General features: G+C 44.9%; 2 protein-coding genes and 1 long non-coding RNA gene across 4 annotated transcripts; 1 reads left to right on the top strand and 2 right to left on the bottom strand.

The window, feature by feature from the left end:
• Positions 1-3653: 3653 nt before the first annotated feature.
• LOC125715496 (uncharacterized) lies at positions 3654-5188 on the bottom strand. The gene is made up of 2 exons (XR_007384082.1): positions 5029-5188; positions 3654-3855 (listed from the first exon to the last, which is right to left on the bottom strand). It is a non-coding gene; the product is annotated as an uncharacterized LOC125715496 (long non-coding RNA).
• On the top strand, positions 3921-14445 carry LOC125715490 (cardiac-enriched FHL2-interacting protein). 2 transcript variants are annotated; one of them, XM_048987056.1, is made up of 3 exons: positions 3921-4220; positions 5578-5674; positions 8907-14445. In XM_048987056.1, the coding sequence occupies exon 3, from the start codon at positions 9018-9020 to the stop codon at positions 13983-13985; it is 4968 nt and encodes a 1655-aa protein (XP_048843013.1). In that variant the 5' UTR covers positions 3921-4220; positions 5578-5674; positions 8907-9017; the 3' UTR covers positions 13986-14445. The 2 variants fall into 2 exon arrangements, with proteins under 2 accessions (XP_048843013.1, XP_048843012.1); XM_048987055.1 differs by lacking the exon at positions 3921-4220 and adding an exon at positions 5227-5363.
• Positions 14446-16317: 1872 nt separating this feature from the next.
• On the bottom strand, positions 16318-19135 carry LOC125715493 (bone morphogenetic protein 7-like). The gene is made up of 5 exons (XM_048987061.1): positions 18550-19135; positions 18316-18455; positions 18111-18227; positions 17139-17319; positions 16318-16827 (listed from the first exon to the last, which is right to left on the bottom strand). The coding sequence occupies exons 1-5, from the start codon at positions 18848-18850 to the stop codon at positions 16406-16408; spliced, it is 1161 nt and encodes a 386-aa protein (XP_048843018.1). The 5' UTR covers positions 18851-19135; the 3' UTR covers positions 16318-16405.
• Positions 19136-20384: the final 1249 nt, after the last annotated feature.

Below are 20384 nucleotides of genomic sequence, written 5' to 3' on the forward strand. Positions count from 1 at the left end.
GTACGGCTTGCTTTCGTGGGGTCCAAGATCTCTAGCGGCTCCATCTGGCAAGAAGTGTCATTGTTCAGCACATTAAGCCGTAACCCATACTTTTTCGGTTCATGTGTTGTATTCAAGTGTAGGAATTTGTCCCGTAAAATACAGTCGCGTAAATAAGGAAAACGCCACGTCCAAATGAATAGATCTAAACAAAAATTAGAGTGATTTATTTATTGTTGGCTATATGTGCAATTGCTTTTTAAACGTAAATGTAGTTAATAGACCTAACACACTTACAGGACATATGGCTCATGCTGATTTTAAAGGGCACAGTAAGACCCCATTCAACATTAAAGCTCGCAGAACGCGCAGCCTATTTAGGTTTACATGAGGAGCAGAGGAAGGTGTCCCTACTTTACCCTAGATGGTTCGTGAGGATGTCACGGCGGTCACGCACACATGCCTGGCACGCAATGTGATATAAATATTAGCACTTAAAGCGGCGATTTAGCAAAGTTATAAAACCGGTGTCAACCAGAAATCGCCAGCAGAAAACATTGGCGTTTCATCTGTTTCATTTTATCGCTGCCAGCGAAAGCCATGCATTATTATGCATGAAAGGGGAGTTTGGCGATGTTTGGTCCTGGGCGTGATCCGAGGAGCGCTTGTCGGACTCACAGTTGTCGCCTTCTCCAGATACTCAAGCCTGCATTGTTTTGACCTTGTAAAGCCTCGGCGGTAAATTAATAGCTGGCGGGATTATTTCAGGCTGCCCCATAGACGTGTTTTGGGGGTGTCGAGAGCGCGGCGAAAACTCCTCGGGCTGCAGCTGCAAGGAGCGCCGCTGCCGACGCGATCGGCCAGAAATAGCACTAGAGTGGGGTCTGCGGGGGGTGGCAGTGGAGATAAGTAGTGGGGGGTAAACATTAGCACATGATTTGCCATTGACACACTGTTGTCAACAGCAGGACACGCTTGAGAAGATATGCATGAAAAGAACCGGGTTCAGTGCGCTTGTTCTAGAATACTCGTGGGTGCAACTTTATTATACATAGGAAATTAAGTTTATTGCGTCTTTCAAAGACTAAAAGACCCGGTTTCCACAACTTGACTAAAGATAGCGAAACTCAACACACATATGATGAAAATTCAGTGTCTAGTAAAAAAACTACAGCTTCAGTTGTTTGTTTTCGGGCGTTGGGTAATGACGTATTAAATGATCTGAGGTTAATGCCTAGTCACCGCGATCGCTTAATACCTGGCTTAGCACTGTGATGGGGGTAATGTGACGGGGTGTAATGGGCTGGAAGATACTGTGTCCTTATGTAACATCAGGCTTTGCCACAACTTTTGTTGTCCTCGGTCAGTTCCGCAAATGATTCGGCTTGCAAATTTCATTTTCGGGTGGAGCACAGGTCTCCGTAGTCAATGTAATGTCATTATTTCGCAAGACCAAAATAACATTCAGTGGCTTCTCGTAAGGTCAGAAGAAAATACTGAGAAATTCGTTTGTACGCAATATGGCGCATATTAAACTTAGTCGTACAAATGATAACATTTCAAGACTCTGCTTCCCCCCTCGTCCTGTCCGGCAGCTTTAGCAAGCAGAATCATGGTCAGAATGCCCTGCTGTGCCAAACATGTTTGCTTTACCACGAGGGGCGCTATAAACTCTGTATAGGCCCCTCATGTTGATCGATTTCTTTTTATCTTAATTTTTTTTTTTTATTTCATTTTTAACACATGTAAAAACATTGCAGTGGGTGAGAGGAGGGACATATTAGGAGGGGGAAAAGAAGGAAAAAGAAGGAAAAGGAGAAAAAAAAGACAGGAAAAAGAAAAAAGGAGTGGATAGATTAAAGGAATAAACAAAATTAAAGCATGCAGACAGTAACACAATTATACAAGCATATAAAATCTTAGTGTGTGCTTGGATGGGTGCGTGCAAGTATAAGTACATGTGTGCTCAATTGTATAGGCAAGATGCAGGCTAGTGTGCGTGTGCTGTATGCGTGTGTTGTGTGCGTGTGTTGTGTGCGTGTGTTGTATGCGTGTGTTGTATGCGTGTGTTGTATGCGTGTGTTTTCAACATGGAATGTACTGGGTGCGACCAGCCCCTGGTAGAGAGCCCCACCCACCCCGGAGAGGCCCGAGCCCCCCCCAGGCCACCACCCCAAGGAAAAGGGCCAGCAACCATGCCCAGGAGACCAACCGCACCCAGGACGGAGGAGCAAGCCCTGGACGCAGGCCCCCACCATCCACACAGACACCCCGCAAACATACCTCTCAGCCATGCACATAGACCATACACACATCCCCACAACACCCACACACAGAGACAAAAAGACATAGGCCCATCCACTCTGGACTGCCCTCCGACGTGCGAGAGAACCGATGCAACTCCCAGTGCCAGCCGCGACCCCAGGGCCCTGCCAGCCAAGTTGACCAATAATTCAACCAATTCATGAATACCGTGATGCTATCTGGGTCATGTTCTCTTTTTAAACACGTAAAAGGTCAGAAGGATTGAGGAAAAACTGGCGGGTTACAGGTAAATGCGACACAAAAAATGCAATAATTTGTGGTCTAATGTAACTATTAAGGTGCAGTGGTTAGCACTGTAAGGGGCGGCATGGTGGTGCAGTGGTTAGCACTGTTGCCTCACACCTCTGGGACCCAGGTTCGAGTCTCCGCCTGGGTCACATGTGTGTGGAGTTTGCATGATCTCCCCATGTCGTTGTGGGGTTTCCTCCAGGTACTCCGGTTTCCCCACACAATCCAAAAACATGCTGAGGCTAATTGGAGTTGCTAAATTGCCCGTAGGAATGCATGTGTGAGTGAATGGTGTGTGAGTGTGCCCTGCGATGGGCTGGCCCCCCGTCCTGGGTTGTTCCCTGCCTCGTGCCCATAGCTTCCGGGATAGGCTCCGGACCCCCCATGACACAGTAGGATACGCGGTTTGGAAAATGGATGGAAGGATGAATGGATATAACTATTAATGAAGCAGAAAAGGAACTGTATCCGGCCGCATTGTTTAACGCAGCAATCAAACATTGCGGCATTGTGTTGTGATTTTTGCATGCGTGTTCTTAAGATGACACCCACAGTCCGCTGAAGCTACTGCACCCCAGTATGACAACATGAATAAAACCGTGTGACAGAAACATGACGGAAAGTTAGATTTCAGTGAAGTGTTACGATATTGTAATATTGCATCAACAGTGTAAACGACGTAGGTGGATGAATCCATCAGTTCGTTTACATTTGAACCATGTGATGCTGCTGATACTGTTTGCGACAAAACCATGCTTAGGGTTTATAAAAATGTGGAGTCCTCGAGTGAGGAAGGCAATAATGGTAGATTAGAATGCAAACTCGTGATACACAGAATTGCAAGAAGCCCCCCCCCCCTTCCTAAAATAACCCTGGTCTGGCGAGGTTGGAGCTTCTCCCGTGACACTGTGGCCTGGACCTCAAACTGGGTCGTGTGATACCGACGACTGGGTTGTGCGGTAAGATTATCTTCCGCCATGCATAAACAGGCCCCCAGCCGAAAACATGCCCTGTGCTCTTATAAACTCTACCCTTACGTGCATCATTTTTCAGGCCCTGTATGAAGTTGAAGTCACGTGGTGCGAATGTCAGCCTTACAATCCAAGTATTAAAACAAAACATGCAAGAACTGAGTTTTTATTGTTTGATTCTAGTGGGTGTATAATGGAACAATTATGAAAATGCTGAGGAACCCAGACACTTAGGGGAATGAAAGCACTCTGTCGACCCTGTTGAGTCTTCTGTCCTTAAGTCACCCGTGTTGAGTGTCTGGGTGCAGCTGGTCGATGTGGCTGGGTAATTCATCTCTACTGGCTTCCAGGGCTGAAACAACAGGGAGGGAAGTGGGGGGGGGGTCATGAAGGAGCGGTCAGTTTAAGTCGAATCCCAGCTGTGCCAAGAGCAGTCAGGAACAGACTCGCCCGCCCTCACTAAGCAGCGGCAGCAGGCAGCGCTGAGTCGGTCCACAGCCGTGAATGATGGCCGACCCTCCTGCCATCTCCTAGTGCAGGTGTGGGTGTCCATCACCAACGACGGCCTTGAGTCCGCGGAGATCAGGGCTCCCGAGAAACTGCCTGCGAGGCCAATGTCCTATTATAGCGCGGCCTTCTCCCAGAATAAGGCAATGAGGTGGCCGCCAACAGGAAAGTCATTTCTGCCGTCTGGTCCCTGGACTGATCGTCTTTGAGGTAAGTGATCTCAGAGAGCAAGCAAGAACAATTACGCCAAATTCTATTGAGCTTCACATTGCCTCAGATTCTGACGTGTAACATACTCAGCCACTGCTACAAGAATGACATATCAGTGATAAAGTTTATTTTATTGCTAGACGCTGCAGCCCTTATCGACAGTGACGGTACGTACAGGCCAGTGAGAGAAATGTAGAAAAAAAAACTGCGTCTCGATATTGCATTTATGCGAGACAATATCAAGAAACTAGCGCACAAGGTATATTAGCAGTTAGTTCCAGCTTTTGTCGCAAAACAGAAATTTATTAAATTTTGGTATCTTAAATCAAAATGCAAAATAATTTTAAAAATACATATTAAACAATCCTCTTTTGGGAGAAGAGATTAACGAACTCCTATTCCGTCCAACTCAGCACAGGTGCGCCGCTAATAAATTCTATTTGTGGACAGTTGTAATTCATACGGTAATGACCTGTCTTTCTGTCACAGCCGGCATATCTCACGCTTCGGAAACACACATATCAATAATCCGCATTTGGAATTATTAAAACATATTTATCTCTGGAGTTTATCATAATTGGTGGTTAAAAAATGGCCGCGTTTATGAGAATAATAAGCGTTAACTCAAAATGATGAATTGCTTCTAATCTCACTATAATTTTTGTATATATAAACGATGCATGAACTCCTGATTATGATTATCTGTAAGTTTTCCTGTTATTGATGCATGGGTACTAAACCTTTTCTATTGGCACCGTAACGCAAAATATTTAGCTATAATTCATTATGAAGGTCCAGGCGAACTCACCGTTTCTCCGATGTCCCCACCGGATTACAGTCTTGGTAACAGGCATGTATAACGCCCAGAGTGGTTCTAAGAGCGTTAATTCCTTCATAATCAGCGCCGGTATTTACATGCCATTGGTTAACACAGACTAACTTTTTTCTATAACGAGTGGATGACACTGGGGCGGATGATGCAATTGGTTATTTTTAAGGCTGGGCACCTGTTTGCCGGAACACAAATGAGCTCATGGGCGCAGGCTTAGCAACTAGGGAGTTGGGGAAGGCAGGTCGCTCTGGTCGACTGTGTACTTCTAGGGAGATATTATACAGACATTATACTCTCCGCTGGCCGTAAAGGTGAGGGCTGTTGTGTATTTGGCCCTATTTATTACCGGAACCGGTAATATTAGGCTACTTCATGACAAAAGCACTTTACCGTATCAAATTGGGTTCTTATGGAGTTCGTCTAACGGTTCCTCATGGTTTTCATGTATGTTCATATTTGTGCCACTTCTTCAAGACTATCTCTGCTAAGATTTGCTTTATTTTTCGTTTCTCTAAAACCACACAGTTCAGCTACACGTCTTTTCAGCAACTGCCTTATCCAGATGGTCCTGAAAGTCCGCCGAGGGTGACCAGCGCTACAGAATGGATCTCACCGGTAAAAGGTAAAGAAGCTTTTCAGTGTTTAATTCAAGGCCCTGTGAGAGTTTATAGGAACTAATCATTTCCTGTGCCTTTGTTAGTGCTGCCAAAGGAATAGACGCTGGGGAGTCTGTAGCGTATTTAAGATTTCTCACAAAGGAATGGTACACGATTAGCAAGCAAAGTAAGATGAAATAAGAACAAGAAAGTAGACCTATTTTGTGGATAAATTGGTTTTTCTTTTCCGAAACTGAATTTATTAGTTAGTCTGTTAATGTTCCAATCTTTTTTTTTTTTTTTTTTGGGGGGGGGGGGCTTTTACGGTGCTTTTGGACGGTAGGCCTTCAGTATCAGTAATTGTGCTATTTGTTTTCATGCTTGACTCTTTCATTGCTTTACTGAGAATTACATTCACCTTCTGCTGTGAAGCGACTGATGAGACAGGGGAGTACTGTACTGCTGAGCCGGTGGGGTAAAAATAAACCTTGCATGGGACCGGGCGCGGGGAAATCACCCAAAATGCAATGGGTGTCAAATGGTAATCGCTGGAATATTTTTTTTTTAAATGGCGGCCAGATTTTCTTGGATCGAGAGCAGATTTTTTTTTTTATTCATGCGCATAATATTATCTGACAGTTGTGTCAGATGTGTCAGCAAATGTCAAATCTTGAAAGCATTTGCAAAAGAATGTTTGTACTGGGAAAAACATTCTTAAAATTAGTTAATTTCAAAGAGATATCGATATTGTTCTATATAGATACTCTTTACAGATTTTCTGAAATTTTTCTAAATGTTTTACGTGTACCAAGATTTTAAATTTTATATTTATATTTTATATATAAAAAATATATTTTAAAAATAATACTGTTCGAAAATTACGGAATCATTTAATGTATGATTGTTAGTAAAGTTCTTACAGATGAAGAATATGGGGCTCTTGGCTATTTGTCATGGCCCTTAAGGAGAAAGCTGGGTAGCCGCGGTAAAAATACTCACGCATGGGGCTATATTTTGCAGGCATTCTTGAAGGTAACACGAACTGATAGTGAAGCTACTGTACTTCGTCATGTCGCCTTCCCTCTACTTCAGCCTCTCTACGCTCAGTAGGTAGAAGAACGTTTCATAACAATGTGACGTTTCGCGAGTCATTTTTCTCTCGCTTTCGTGATGTTTCATTTGCATTCAAGGATGCTGGATGACTGCCGACTGCTGTCCGGCAAAATAAACAAACGGGCAAATATAGATCCGCTGCATTTAAGTTCTCCTGACTTCATCGGGTTGCTATTTTCTGAGTGGCAATGACTGATTACCCATCTGGGTCTCGCATTTCTACACCTGTTTATTATTAAGTGCCTATTCTGTCGGGATTGTAGGGACTCCAGCTGCTCTGTTGCAGACACACAAGTGCTCAGTTTTAGTTAATCTAAACAGTCCTCAGCTCTGCACACAGAAAGCGGGGGAAGAGTTTGAACCCTCACAATTAGAGACCACAGCTGAAATTTCTAAGCATAATTTTGTAAATATTTGGCACCAGTGGCCTTAATAATAATAATAATAATAATATAATAATAATATGAGTTGCTATTATTGTTGTTTTTTGTCGTTGTGGTTGTCGTTGTTATAATTGATAATAGGATACGTAGATGTACGATTTCCCGACCCATTCTTACCTTGCAGTCCTTCCAGATATAAAAACTCAGCGAACGATTCCAAATAATATTCGTGGAATACATTTATGGTCTGGAAAATCGTCCCGCTTCTGGCAAGATTGATATCCGCCGCCAGGATCGTCCGGGGGGTGGCACCTGTCAGCAGTGGCCGAGTTCAAAAGTGGAAACTCTTAGACTCCCCCTTGCGATGTGTTTTAAATTACGAGCCGGCGGCAGGCATGCGCTGAGGTGCACAGGACGCTCGCTGCCGCCCTGCGCCATCAACATTTTAGGGTTAAGGGCTGGCAGCCAAAGACAAGGGTATTTCCAAGGGTACATTGGTGCCCAACACGTCGGTATCATAGGGTCACCAACGCTCAGGCTCCGGTACCCGCCGCACGAAAGTGCTTAGGGATTAGTGTCAGACGGTGGTGCATCGTTCACGCCTAAAATTAGACCCTGTATGCAAAAATTCTTGTCTATATGCCTCCGAAGTGATTAAGGTAACAAAGTGAATCACAGAATGGGCAGTAGGAGAGACGGTAGAGATTGGGGGGAAAAAATCGATTGTTGTATATCGTGAATCTTTTGTGTGGCAGTGTGTGATACATAAATTAACTCCGCAATTGTTGTTTTAAAATTAATTTATAGTTTTTATGTGTTTGGATTTGAGGTGGAGAAACGTTGCAGTTCCTCTATTATCCTATAGGTGGTGCTCTGTAAACTATTCCCACATTGACAGGCAGTGCATCTTCTGTTGTGTAGTAGCAGCCAATTATTTTCTGACTTTGTTGAGTAGTAACAGGATGACATAGCAGAGATTTGTGTTGCTCCTTCACAGTTTAAATTCAACGGAGTGAGGAAAAGGTGGCGCAGTGGCTAGTGCTGCTGCCTCACAGCAGGAGAGTCCTGGGTTCGGTCCCCGGGTCGGGGCACGATAGGTTTATTGACGACTCTAAGTTGGCCCCGTGAGTGTGTGGACCCTTTGGTGTGTTGGTGACGGCCCAGGTTTGGTATCTGCCTGTGCCTGTTGTTCCAGTCCCCCCCCCCCCCCAGTTGGGATTAACTGGTTACAGTGATCAATGGTTGGACAAATTTTGGCTTTCAAAATGCAAACAGTAAAGAGGAGTTGAACATGAGCCATGCCGTATGTAGGCTTCGCCCTGCGAAAATGAAGTATGAAACCTTCATCTACAATGCAGATACCTTTATAATGCAGTACAAGACATCTTTAACTCTTATACGGACCATTATAATGCATGTGATTGACTTGAATGGATCAAAATGTAAATTATTGCTCCTTTCTGACATGCTTTATATTTGGAACGCATAAATGAATCTTGAGAATTGTTGGAAAACCTATAATATTTATACAAAATAATAGCAGCTCTAATGTAATTTATTTATACTGACCTTTAAGAGCAATATATGTCTTAGATTTTACTGTATATTTTAATCCATTTTAGCATGCATGTAAAATATATTTCTGTCAGTATTACTGTTCTGTTGATTTTTTTTTAAAAAACAACATTCTTAAGATTATGGGTTTCCATTATAGCTTTGCTATATTCATGTCACCCTGTTTTTTTTGTGCCTTTCCTTGCAGGAAAGAAATGAAATCATATCGCCTTTTGAGAGAAGATTTAGTTAAATTCAAGCTGGCATAAGGCAGAACGTCCTGGAGACAGACTGAAGCAGGTAGCAGTAAGTGTTGGAAATGAGCTGCCTGGAAAGGAAACGGCGGGTTCGACACAAAACCAGCATGCACAGGTCCTGCAAGCACCCGGATGGTTTTGGTAAAGCGTCCTGCGCTGGCAGCGTCATGGACGAGACGGACCGGGAGGTCAGCAGCCTCACCGATCGCGCCTTTAAGAGCCTTTGCATTGGCGACGAGGCTGTCTACATTGAGCCGGTGCTCAAATCCTCTCCCACTGAACGCCAGCGGGCCTTCATGGAGGATGTCAACGGCACAGGACAGAAAACCATGCAAGGTATAATCCAGCTAGGCACAAAAGGGGGGGTGGGCGATACGTCCAAGATAGCGACAACATTCCAGCATCCAGTTGGGGATTTGGCCAAGCTCCGGAACGAACGTGTCCCTCAGATGAACAATGGTGCTATCGAGACCATGTGGGTGCAGAACAACAGCAAATCAAAGGTGTCATCTCAGATTAAGGCATTCGCAGCATCCAGGAATGACGGTCGTGTGGCTAGAGATGCCGTTAGGCCAACAGACCATAAACAAGTGGAAGTAACCTGTCCGTCATGGGACAAGTCAGCCCTCATTAGCATCCAAAGGGAACTGTCTGAATTCTCCTCAGCAGTTTGTCCACAGAACTTTACGATGGGCTATATTGCACCAGGAAAAAAACCCTCGAGTAATAAACCCTCGAGTATGGATATGACCGCCACCTCTACAAAATCCTCAAAGGGCAAAGGCCGCAAGTCCAGCAAGCACAAGAAGCTCATTGCCACAAATTTCTTTCTACATAGTGAATTCAGCCCATTCCAGATTTGGAGGGAATGCGAACAGGTCCCATTTGAAAACTCGGACATCTTGTCCACAAGTAATTTTCCAAAGTGGTATGACTCCTCACTCTACAAGGAGTTAAAGGCAGTGCATGAAGACGCCCATCTCAAGGAATGTGTTCAACGCAGGAAACCGACGGAGAACGCTATAGCTGCCTTAATGTCTTCAACCAAAAAGCCGTCCAAAGCTCAGGAGGTCGGCAAGCCGCATCATTCTTCTAAAGACCAGCAAAGAGCTGAGGATATTGAGAGGCAGAATCTTTCCCTTGAATACCTAAACAAAGATTTGGCTGTTGGGAAAGGATGCCCATCTCCTAAAGTCATACAGAATGGCAAAGCTATTGACAAGACAAGCAGCTCGGAAATGGCGACGACTTGTGTCCCCTGGAGAAAGAACAGGAGCCTTGTTAAAAAAGCACATGCTGCCAATCGGCCCTGCACCATGCCCCCTCCTCAAGAACAGCAAAGGCAGGGCACACAGAGTGCAGTGTTGGTCATGTCAGGCAGTATAGCCCAACTCGGCATCGCCAAACTCCTGACTCCCACTTTATGTGACAGACAAGAGATGAAAACTTTGGTATCCTTGAAGGACACATTGCCCTTGGCAAAACCTCCCCCCGCCCCCTCGCTGGAGACTGAGGCCAGGCCGCATGAGGTCCGACTGCGTGACGGCTATAAGGCCATGGCCTCCAGCTTGCTTTTCAACATCAAGGACAACAGGAAACGTGTGAAGAACACGTACAATCCACCGAAGTTTAAAAGTCCAGACTCCCCCGGCCCCAAGAGCATCCTGACTATTTTGGAACTGTCGGGTACAGGGACTGGCACTGTGGCCCATCCCAAAGCCGGAGATGGCAAGCCTGTTAGCAGCCCCGCTCTGGAACCGAGTGAGGTGCGGACCGGCCGTCGCAAAGAACTTGCTGAAGTCTGCGTATCAGATGACTACTTGACATTAAGCTCACCCCCAGCTGTGAAAGAAGCTTGTGGCTTTAAAAGCTTTCCTGGTGCCACGGGCAAAAGCACGGGCCAAGCCCAGCCTGTGGACCTTCACGCTGTCAGCTCTCCTTTAACATCAAGAGACGCCCCTCAGAAATGCCTGGCACCAGACCCATGCACACCAGCAGGCCTGATGGGGAAAGAAATTGCAAATGAGCCATTGATGGAGAATGCCTCTCAGCAGTCCACTGAAAAAGAGGAGGAGAGTCCAGAAAAGGAACCACCTCTCTCAAATGCAGTAGATTTCTCTGGAGAGTCAGAAGCTTTTGGCAAAGAAGCAACACAGGCGAGCAACCGCACAATCAAAAAAGGGCTCGGCGAGATACAGGACCTGTACCTGGATGGATGTGGAGTCGGAGTTAGCGGGCTGGATGCCATGACAGGATGTGGGAACTCTGAGGGGCCATCAGCAGAAGATAGGGCTGTACACCCGGTGACCGCTGGGGAAAAAGACAATGCTCAACCGGGGATGGATGATAGGAAAGAGAGGGATTCCAGAAAGGAGGTTAGGGTAAAACATGTCTTTTCAGCAAAACAGAACCAATATATAAAGAATGAGAGGTATGCAATGATAGTAGACAGTGGCGAAGAAGAGGGAGGTGCAGAAGTGCTCATACCAAGAGCAGACATTGGTGTAGTAAGTCATCAGTCAGTAACTCAGGAAAAGCGGAACATGAAAGTAAACAAAGAGAAAAGAGGCCCTGAAAATGATATGACGCTAGTTCTAGACCAGTCAGAAGTTAGAGAGCATATGACAGCTGTAAATGGGGACATGCATAATCAAAATGTTCAGGCTAACAAAGACACAGTGTGGGTTAAACCACATGCACTGTCATCAGGGCAGGGTGAACTTATTCTAAATAAGGAAAATGAGGTAAGGAGAGAGGAGAATATGACGAGCACAAGACATGCTCAGAATGACTGGGAGGAACAGGTTAAAGACAGAGAAAACAGCAATCTGAAACAGACCTTTTCCAAAAAGTCTAGCATGGTCTATGATGAAAACAGCACAGCTCAAGCCCTTCTCCCTCCCAAGAGTGTCAAAAAGCAGAGAAATTTGGTGAGTGCAAAAGATGAGGCTAATGTAGTTACTGAAAGAAGAAGACGTCCTACTGGAAAGGATAGCTTTGCCATTGACAGCAGGGGCCGAGATGGAGAGCAAAAGCATGGAAGGCGGGGTACAGTGGAGAAAGGCAACGTCAGACAGAAGGTACTCTCTTACATGAGTATGAAAGAGTGTGTTGATGGTCTCCAAACTGAAGGGGCAGAGTCGGCAACTAGGGTACAGTCATCAAGAAAAGGGTTTACCGGGACAGACGAAGGAAGTGTGAGTCAGAAGGAAAATGCAGGTAAAACTTGGGGAGATGAGAAAAGGCGGGAAGTAGCATCTATAGGTGAAAAAGATGAGGGTCTTTCAGGAGAATGGACAGCAAAGGAACATGCAAGGAGAGGTCAAGGCAGAAGTTATGGAAAGGCAAATGGCAAGTCGAATGGGGCAAGAGAGATGCTCGCTATGCCAGTGCAGGACAGCTGGGCAGAAGGACTGTTGGCTCATGCCAGAGAGGCCAAGAAAGCACCAGTGGACTCGTACTTATTGCCGATGGTTGATTCACAGGATAAGGATTTCAAAGCACAACCATCACAGCAGTCAGAGGATTTGCAGACTAAAGGGGACAAGAATACATTGGGGAAGGATTCGCAAATGATGGAGTCGCAATATTTCAGTGTAACTGATCCTAAGAGTGAGGCGACGGCTAAAGAAAGTCATGCAGTCTTGCTACAGAGTGACGAGAGAGCCTCATGGACAGGAGAAAGCACACAATCACCCAGCGAGATGGAAGAAGGCGGCTGGATACGCTGCTTAATTGAAAGTGCCAAAGCCCAATCGCAAGCGCCCTTGTCGCCTGTGGGGAAGCCCACCTTGTTTAAAGTGAAAGACAATACTTTCCGGAATTCCCCGATCATCAGGACCGTGAAGCTGCCCTTTCACCTTCCATGTCCAGAGGAATTCTGCTTGGGGTCACCTAAGGGAAGCCTGAGTGGGTCTGAGAGGGGTGATGATGAACAGGACCGCTTGCAGGACGCATCATTTCCGCATAGCATTGGGTTAACCTCACGCACCTATGGAGCGTCCGCTCGTAGTGCAACATCCCATACTGCTAAATCCCCTGAGGTATCTGGAGAGCCAAGGAGGAGCCATCAGAGACATGTTCCAATCCCAGAGGAGGAAGAAGGTGCTTCAGAGCAGGTGAATAGTTGTGCCATGATTGTGGTAGGCGTGGAGGAAAAGCCAGCCAGCACCGTGCCCACAGAGGATACCACGTGCTCAGAGGAACCCAGCGAAAGGTCAGAGTCCGCCTGCAGTGCCGCCGAATCCCGGCCGCAGAGCAACCTACCAGTTGTGCCCCCCAAGTCAGAAAAAGCCCTCCGTCGTGCTCAAAAGTTGAACACCAGGAGAAACAGAAAAGTGGACTCCCATAGAAGGTCACAAGGGCAGAGCCAAGCAAATAAAACTGCTCCCAAACCTAGTCAACCAGCCTCAAGTGCACGTTTGCCACCCACTGAGTCACCGGTACCTCAACAACCAGTGCCAGACTCTGAGCCAGCTTCCTCATCCTGCAATGTGCCTAAGCTCACCCCACCCCCTGTTGTCGATGCCATATTGCCGCCCTGCTCGATGACCCAGAGGAAGGTCCTGCAAGACCCAGATTCCGGGCAGTACTTTGTAGTTGACATGCCTGTGCAAGTCAAGACAAAGACCTTCTTTGATCCAGAGACTGGAATGTATCTCCAGCTGCCAGTGAAGCAATCTGAGGAGGCCTCATCGCCTGTGACCTCCGGCTCACCCCCCACTTCAGTGGAAGCTCCCTACATGCTCTACCATGGATTTGTGCCTATGCCTGTCAATCTGTTACCATCACAGGGGCTTGCCTGCAATATGTCAGTAAGAGTCACAAACGGTCAGAAGAATCTGGAGAATGGCTCCCTCTATAGGCAGATGTGGGACAAGCAGAACAACAATAAAAATACTGAGCCTGATGGGATATATGGTACCCTGCATGATGGGTCCTTATATAGTGAAGACAGGGACAGCATCAGTTCTAGGAACGTGGATATCATGTCACTGGGTGAAGTGGATGACTTAGCAATAGAAAATTAGCTGAAAGCAACTATTTCTTTGAAATGCACTGTATCTTTAAAAAGTTGTTTTTTTGGAATTAGCAAAACACTGAGACAAGTGAGCATAGTTTACATATATAGCCATATAAGTGATCAAATATCAGTATCGTTCTTTAGGTATTTATAACCATAAGACAAATAATGTTTTAAAATGTAAAGAATGACAATGCAGCATTTTATTAAAGAATGTTAAGAATGTTGAGAATTGCAAACTTCTATTATAGTGTCTGTAAAGTAGAAATGTTGAAGATGTAATTATTTTAATAAAGCGTAATGCAGGTCTTTGACTAACAGATAAAGCAGGGATATTTATTAAAACAACGTTTTATGCATAAGAATTTTTTGAAAAATAAAACAGTCATCCACCCATCCATCCATCTTCTAACTGGAGTCTGTCATGTAAAAACCATTCCAATAAAATAATTCATAATACCCCTTCATATAGGAGTTGCATTATTAACTTGGACGTATCCTCAACAGCGCCGATGTTCTGTGTCTTGATTTTCCATCAGCGGCTGAATTGTACTGTAGTCACTGGATTGGCGCCCCCTAGCGGAAATATCTATTGTATCATTTTTACTAAATTTCGCAAGCATCGGGAAATTAGCAGAAAGTGTAAACATTGTCTCGGCGATTTGAGAAGATCAGAAAAAGCCCAAATACGGTAAGGAAAGCCTGAAAAAATTAAACGTTTTTGAATGTTAATTTTCTGAACCCATCGTAATAGGTGCCACCTGATGGTTTGAGGTTAATACGCTGTCTTGCTATTTACACATTCTTGAAGCCGAACTTGGGCATGAATGCTTAAAATTATGTGTGCCCATTAATGAATACGTCACAGGGCAATAATTATCCATAATATTTTGTATTGTATCCTTGCCATTTTTTACTTTTAATCTTGTAGGATTAACACCTACTTCAGGCTGCACGTGTGAGTAGTTTAGGGGAGCGCAGGACCGCCCAGTTTGAAAGGTTAAAAGGGAACTTCGGTGGCTGGGAGGCAAGATGCATAAGATACGGGAGTGATTTGACTAAGCAATTTGTACAGCGGGTTCTATAGAGCTTTATCTATTTATTTAGGCGGGATGTGTGGGTGTCGCTCGCAGCTTTTTAAGGCTTGTGGTCCAGAAGACGCTATTAGGCAGAGATTTCATTGTAAAATCGCAAATGTGTCCTTACCGTATATGCATTTGCGCTGATATGAGGAGGAAAATATCTTGCACTTTACTTCATTTGCGGTATACAGGTTAGAGTTAGCATATAAAGATTAAATTAAACAAATGCATTATATTTTGTTTTCATATCAGCGCAAATGCACATGAAATAAGTACGCATTTACGCTGTTACTACAATTGATTGACGCACGTATCGTTTTTAAAGCTGAATCCGTAAACGCGTACCAGTTATGTCCATCCCTGGTTGTATATTAGGTCTTTAATTCCCCCAATTGTATGCGGGAAAATCTCATCATTTTCCTTTTCAAGTCTCACTTGTACCTCTCTCTTTAAAGCGACCTAGGTGGCTCTCTCATGCGGGATGAGCGACCAGCAGGCGTGGGGGTGTATTGGGGGCATATTGTAGTATGTCAGTTTTACCCTTAACATAAAGCATTTTGCAGCTGAGTGTCGCTTGTCAGAAGCAGGGCCAGGGAGAGATTTGGAGTGCTTTAGCTATACCGCTAAGATAGACTTAATACCCCCCCCAAGCAATTTCTGTGGTTTATTTAGACTTTTTTATTTTTAATTTGTGAATAAGTCTACCACAACTTAATATCTCGCCTTGTGTTTAACACAGAATGTCAAATTAACTGTCGCGAAGTGGGTACTTGACCTACATATTTGCATGAGTGTTTGTGTACGTGTGTCGGGGGCGTCGCAGTAGAAATTAAACGCTAAATTCCACAGCACCCTTGTTAAAAAAGTCGAGCAACTCCATAGCACCAGAAAAAGGAAATCCGCGTATAGCCAGGCTGACAAGGAGATCGACTGAAAAACGGCGACGCATCAATAATACGCTAGTCATTACCGCGCCAGCGGATTGACCGGCCAAATTTAAGTTGGATTTTAACGCTTTAACCTAAATTGTCATATAAATAAAGTGGAAACTTTGATCTACGTGTTCTGAGTTCAGCACCCACCCCCCCCCCCCCCCCCCCGATAGTGCGGTGCCCAAAGTTGTTCGCCCCTCCGCCAACCTCCCCTCCAAAAAAAAAGTCCGCCCTTGGGTGCAGCGTAAGATGCAGAATAGTACATTCGAGGCTGTTTGTACTGACCCACAGTAGATCTGAAGCGGCAAATTTTATTCCACAAAAATAGGGCAATTTCCATATACAGTGTGTTACAATTCATATAGGATTTGGTTCTATTCAAAAGTTGTTTAAAATATAGCTCTTTTAGATGGTTAGTGGCAGCCACAGCTGACCACCACCATGTCATCGTACTGCTTGAGAACCACATTCTCTTCGTCGTCGAAATACAGCAGGCTGATCGAATGGAGTTTGTCGGGCACGCAGCACGGCGTGTGCACGTCAGGGGACAGCTTCAGCGCGTTCACGATGGACTGCACAGTGGCGTGGTTTGTGGCTCTGAGACTCTCGCCTAGTGGAAACGGGCACGACCCCTTGCAGTGGTATGCGTCGTAACCCCGAGGAGATATGATCCAACCCGACCAGCCGATCTTCTCGAAGTCCACATACAAAGGCTGTCTTTGACACGTCATCGCCTGCCATTTGGTGTAGTATGGCGCTGCCCGCGTCTTTCGGCTCTTTTTCTCCGATGGCTTCTCGTCGCTGAATTCCTCCGCTGCCGGTGACTTTCCAGGCCCTAAAAAGACGAACAAAAATCAGACCATTGTCTAGGTTGCAGCTGATTGAGTCTACAGCTCGAAATGCTGCCAAAATTACCAAAATCCAGGCTACTGTTTTCAGAATGATGGCCCAATCTGTTCACCAAACACATGGCAATAGTTTTCTATAATCTGTCGTTAAATGAATCATCAGTCCCCTGCACGTTAATTTCTGCTACGTGTGAAGTTTATTAACATTTGAGAGGTTTGGCATGCCATTATAAACAAAAAAAGTGTTAGCAGGTGTTTGACAGTCATGACCACAGATTGACCGTTACCAATGGTTTACCGTGAGGGGGCGCCTGATTCACGTTTAACGCTCTTCTGCCGTCTTCCGAAAAAATCACCAAATAAGATTTTTTGCCCTCGCTTCCACTGCGCACTTGGGATTCGATAAGTTTTCCGGACGGTAAAGTTGTAACCACTAAAAATCCTTTATTTGTGTCATTGTTGTGAATCCACTTTGAAACCTGTAGTGGGTCAAAAAAACGAAGAAATTAAACTGGTTCGCGACTCGGCATACAGAACATGTTTTGACGCAGAAGCATAATAAAATCTGTCGATGGTCGTGCCCTACGAAGAAATCACTATGACATCATTTGATGTTGATCGGCGATATTTATGTAATTAGTGGCTACCAGTTACATCCATCCATGTTTTGTAACCAGTCGTCCCGTTTATGGTCGCGGGGGGTCGCGCGCGCACACACTTCACTCCCACATGCGGGCAATTTGGTAACTCTACTTAACCTCGTGGAAACGTCACGACAAGACGGGGACAGCAAGCAAACTCCACACACATGGAGCGATGGTGGAGACTAGAACCTTAGTCCGAGAGGCAACAGTGCTAACTGCGTCGGCCCGACTCCTAATTGTATTGTGTAGTAGTGACAATCATCCATCCATCCATTTTCCAACCCGCTTATCCTACTGGGTCGCGGGGGGTCCGGAGCCTATCCCGGAAGCTATGGGGACGAAGCAAGGAACAACCCAGGACGGGGGGCCAGCCCATTACAGGGCACACTCACACACCATTCACTCGCACATGCAGTCCTACTGGCAATTTAGTAACTTCAATTAGCCTCAGTATGTCTTTTGGAATGTGGGGGGAAACCGGAGAACCCGGAGGAAACCCCACGACGACATGGGGAGAACAGAACATGCACAGTCCGCACACATATAACCCAGGCGGAGACTCGAACCCGAGTAGTGGCAATCATACTAAGCCAAAATCTACAGTAATACACAGAATGTGGACTTACAGTTTTTGTAACGTTGAATACTTCCCATCCTTGGTCGTATAGCGGCAAGAACCGTGAACTTATCAGGTCTCTCTGCCAAGGTGACATCCTGTTTTCTGGGACTTCATAAACGTCAACCTAGTTAATGAACCAAACAACAAATGAACTAATACAGCAGAAGTATTCAAATATGTCAGAGGGATTCAAACAGATGTCATCTACTTACTTTATAAAAATGTGCACTGTATGACTTTCCAGTAAAGAAATTCCGTTTGCTCCTGAACACGCGGAATTCCGCTTTAATCATTCTTTCGCTCTTGCTGAATGACGACAAGTTGAAGAAATGAAATTTCCGATCGAAGTAAACTGTGAATAAAAAAAATTTTGACGTTTTAAAACGTGTAATTTTGTAAAAGACGTATAAAGTGCTGAAGGCTGGTTCGAATCAAATCTAACGCACCTCTGTCTTCGAAACTTCGAACCACGTTTCCCTCCAAAATCCCCGGGTTCCTTGTCACGCCATTGTGGTCCGCCACTGCGTTGAACAAATCCACCATAAACTGGGGCGGCTTTTTGTGCGGCAGGTAGTTCTGCGGCTTGTCTCCAATATTAAACACTTCGTGCAACCTTTTCAAAGCCTGCGAGACCACGGCCCGACTCTCCGCGCGTTCTGGCTCCGGGGGGAGCGCCAGTAAGGACACCCTGAGGCAGAACGCCGGCCTCATTAACAGTGACAGGACGGAGTACAGCCGCAGTAACATCCCAGCGGCGGGTGGGCTCTGGTCTTCGGGAGTCTGTGGTGCGTCTAGCTCTTAATCCTGCGCTGACACCGACCTGGACAATGGGCACTTTTAAAGCTCCATAAATTTGCCACGTTTTGCATATAGGCCTATAGCGCTCTAATAAAACCAATGCAAAAAGGGCAATCCCTCCGTTTGACAAGATAACATATTTTGTGTTGATTGCGGTACTTAAAAGCAGAGCGGGAGTTACCCTGTTCAGAAATTCAGCTTTTGTCATCCAAGGGAACATGCACAACCAATTTCAGATATGTTACCATTATTTGTAATATTATCAATTGTTCGTTGAAAGAGCCGTTATTTAGACATTTATTAACATATTGTTTGGATGACTAATCTGTAGTAAAAGGCTATTCAAGGACTGGTAAAAGAATTATTTATTCGGTGTTTCTCTTAAATCATCTATCGAAAATCAAATACAGTTTATGAAAATTACACTGGATAAGCGCAGACAGGTGCTTAAGAATTGAATGTTACAAGGCAGATGTCCTTCCCCATGACGACATCAGCTGGATATTTATAAGGACACTGAGTACTGATTTCTGCAGAATTCCATGTCTGTTATCAGTATGCCACCAGTCTCCTTACCGAAAAAGCAAAGTAAACAAAAAACGAGATCTCTGACGCAAATGAAAACAAAGATATACTCATTATTACCCGTTTAAAGCATGTATTTTCTCGTCTCCATGATACCACAGCTGCCTCTGACAATCCTTGAGAAGATAAATGGCTAAATAATATCAAGGTAGTGATCTATTCAGTCTCTTTTAAACAAGCGACGGATTATCGTCAATCATGCTCGTCAGGGGTGTGAACAAAATGTTGATGGGCAGGATTAGTGAGATCGCTGCCCTAATCAAAAGGGGGATTTTCCACTTGAAGGCGACATCAACTGGCACGTTTACCACGACATACAAGAACAAACTATTGTTAGTGATGACCTGCTTTGGGTTTCAGAACCGTGGACAGAGCTCGGCGCGACCGCGGACCTGGCTGCGAGATAAAGGGGTTATGCAAAATCCTGATCACTGTTGACAAAAACGATGGCCCTCTAAATGATACATTTACTACACGGAATGTGATTTATCTTAATTTACACTAATCTGATTAACGGCGATGCTTTACCTAGGCAACGTTCACCTGTTTAAGCTACACCCGACCACAGTTACTACACGTTATCAAGAGTCCACGTTCCTTAAATATAGGAATCTGTAGCCCATCCATCCATTCATCCATCCATCCATCCATTCATCTTCCGCTTGTTTTGGTCAATCCCACAATTACACGCGTATGAAACATTTTCATGGAGAATCCCAGACAGTTATACTGAAAAAAGGTTCCGCTAAGGCTCCATGTCTGAAATAATAATAGTAATAAATTGAAAATGTGTAATATAGACTATAGGCCAATATACAATCCTATTGCGTAAATAGTGCATTCAATTTTTATTCATATTAATATTTAACAACAACATTCTTTGTTCACTGCTCTAAAA

Source organism: Brienomyrus brachyistius, chromosome 20, assembly GCF_023856365.1.
Source record: "Brienomyrus brachyistius isolate T26 chromosome 20, BBRACH_0.4, whole genome shotgun sequence".
NCBI lineage: Eukaryota > Metazoa > Chordata > Actinopteri > Osteoglossiformes > Mormyridae > Brienomyrus > Brienomyrus brachyistius.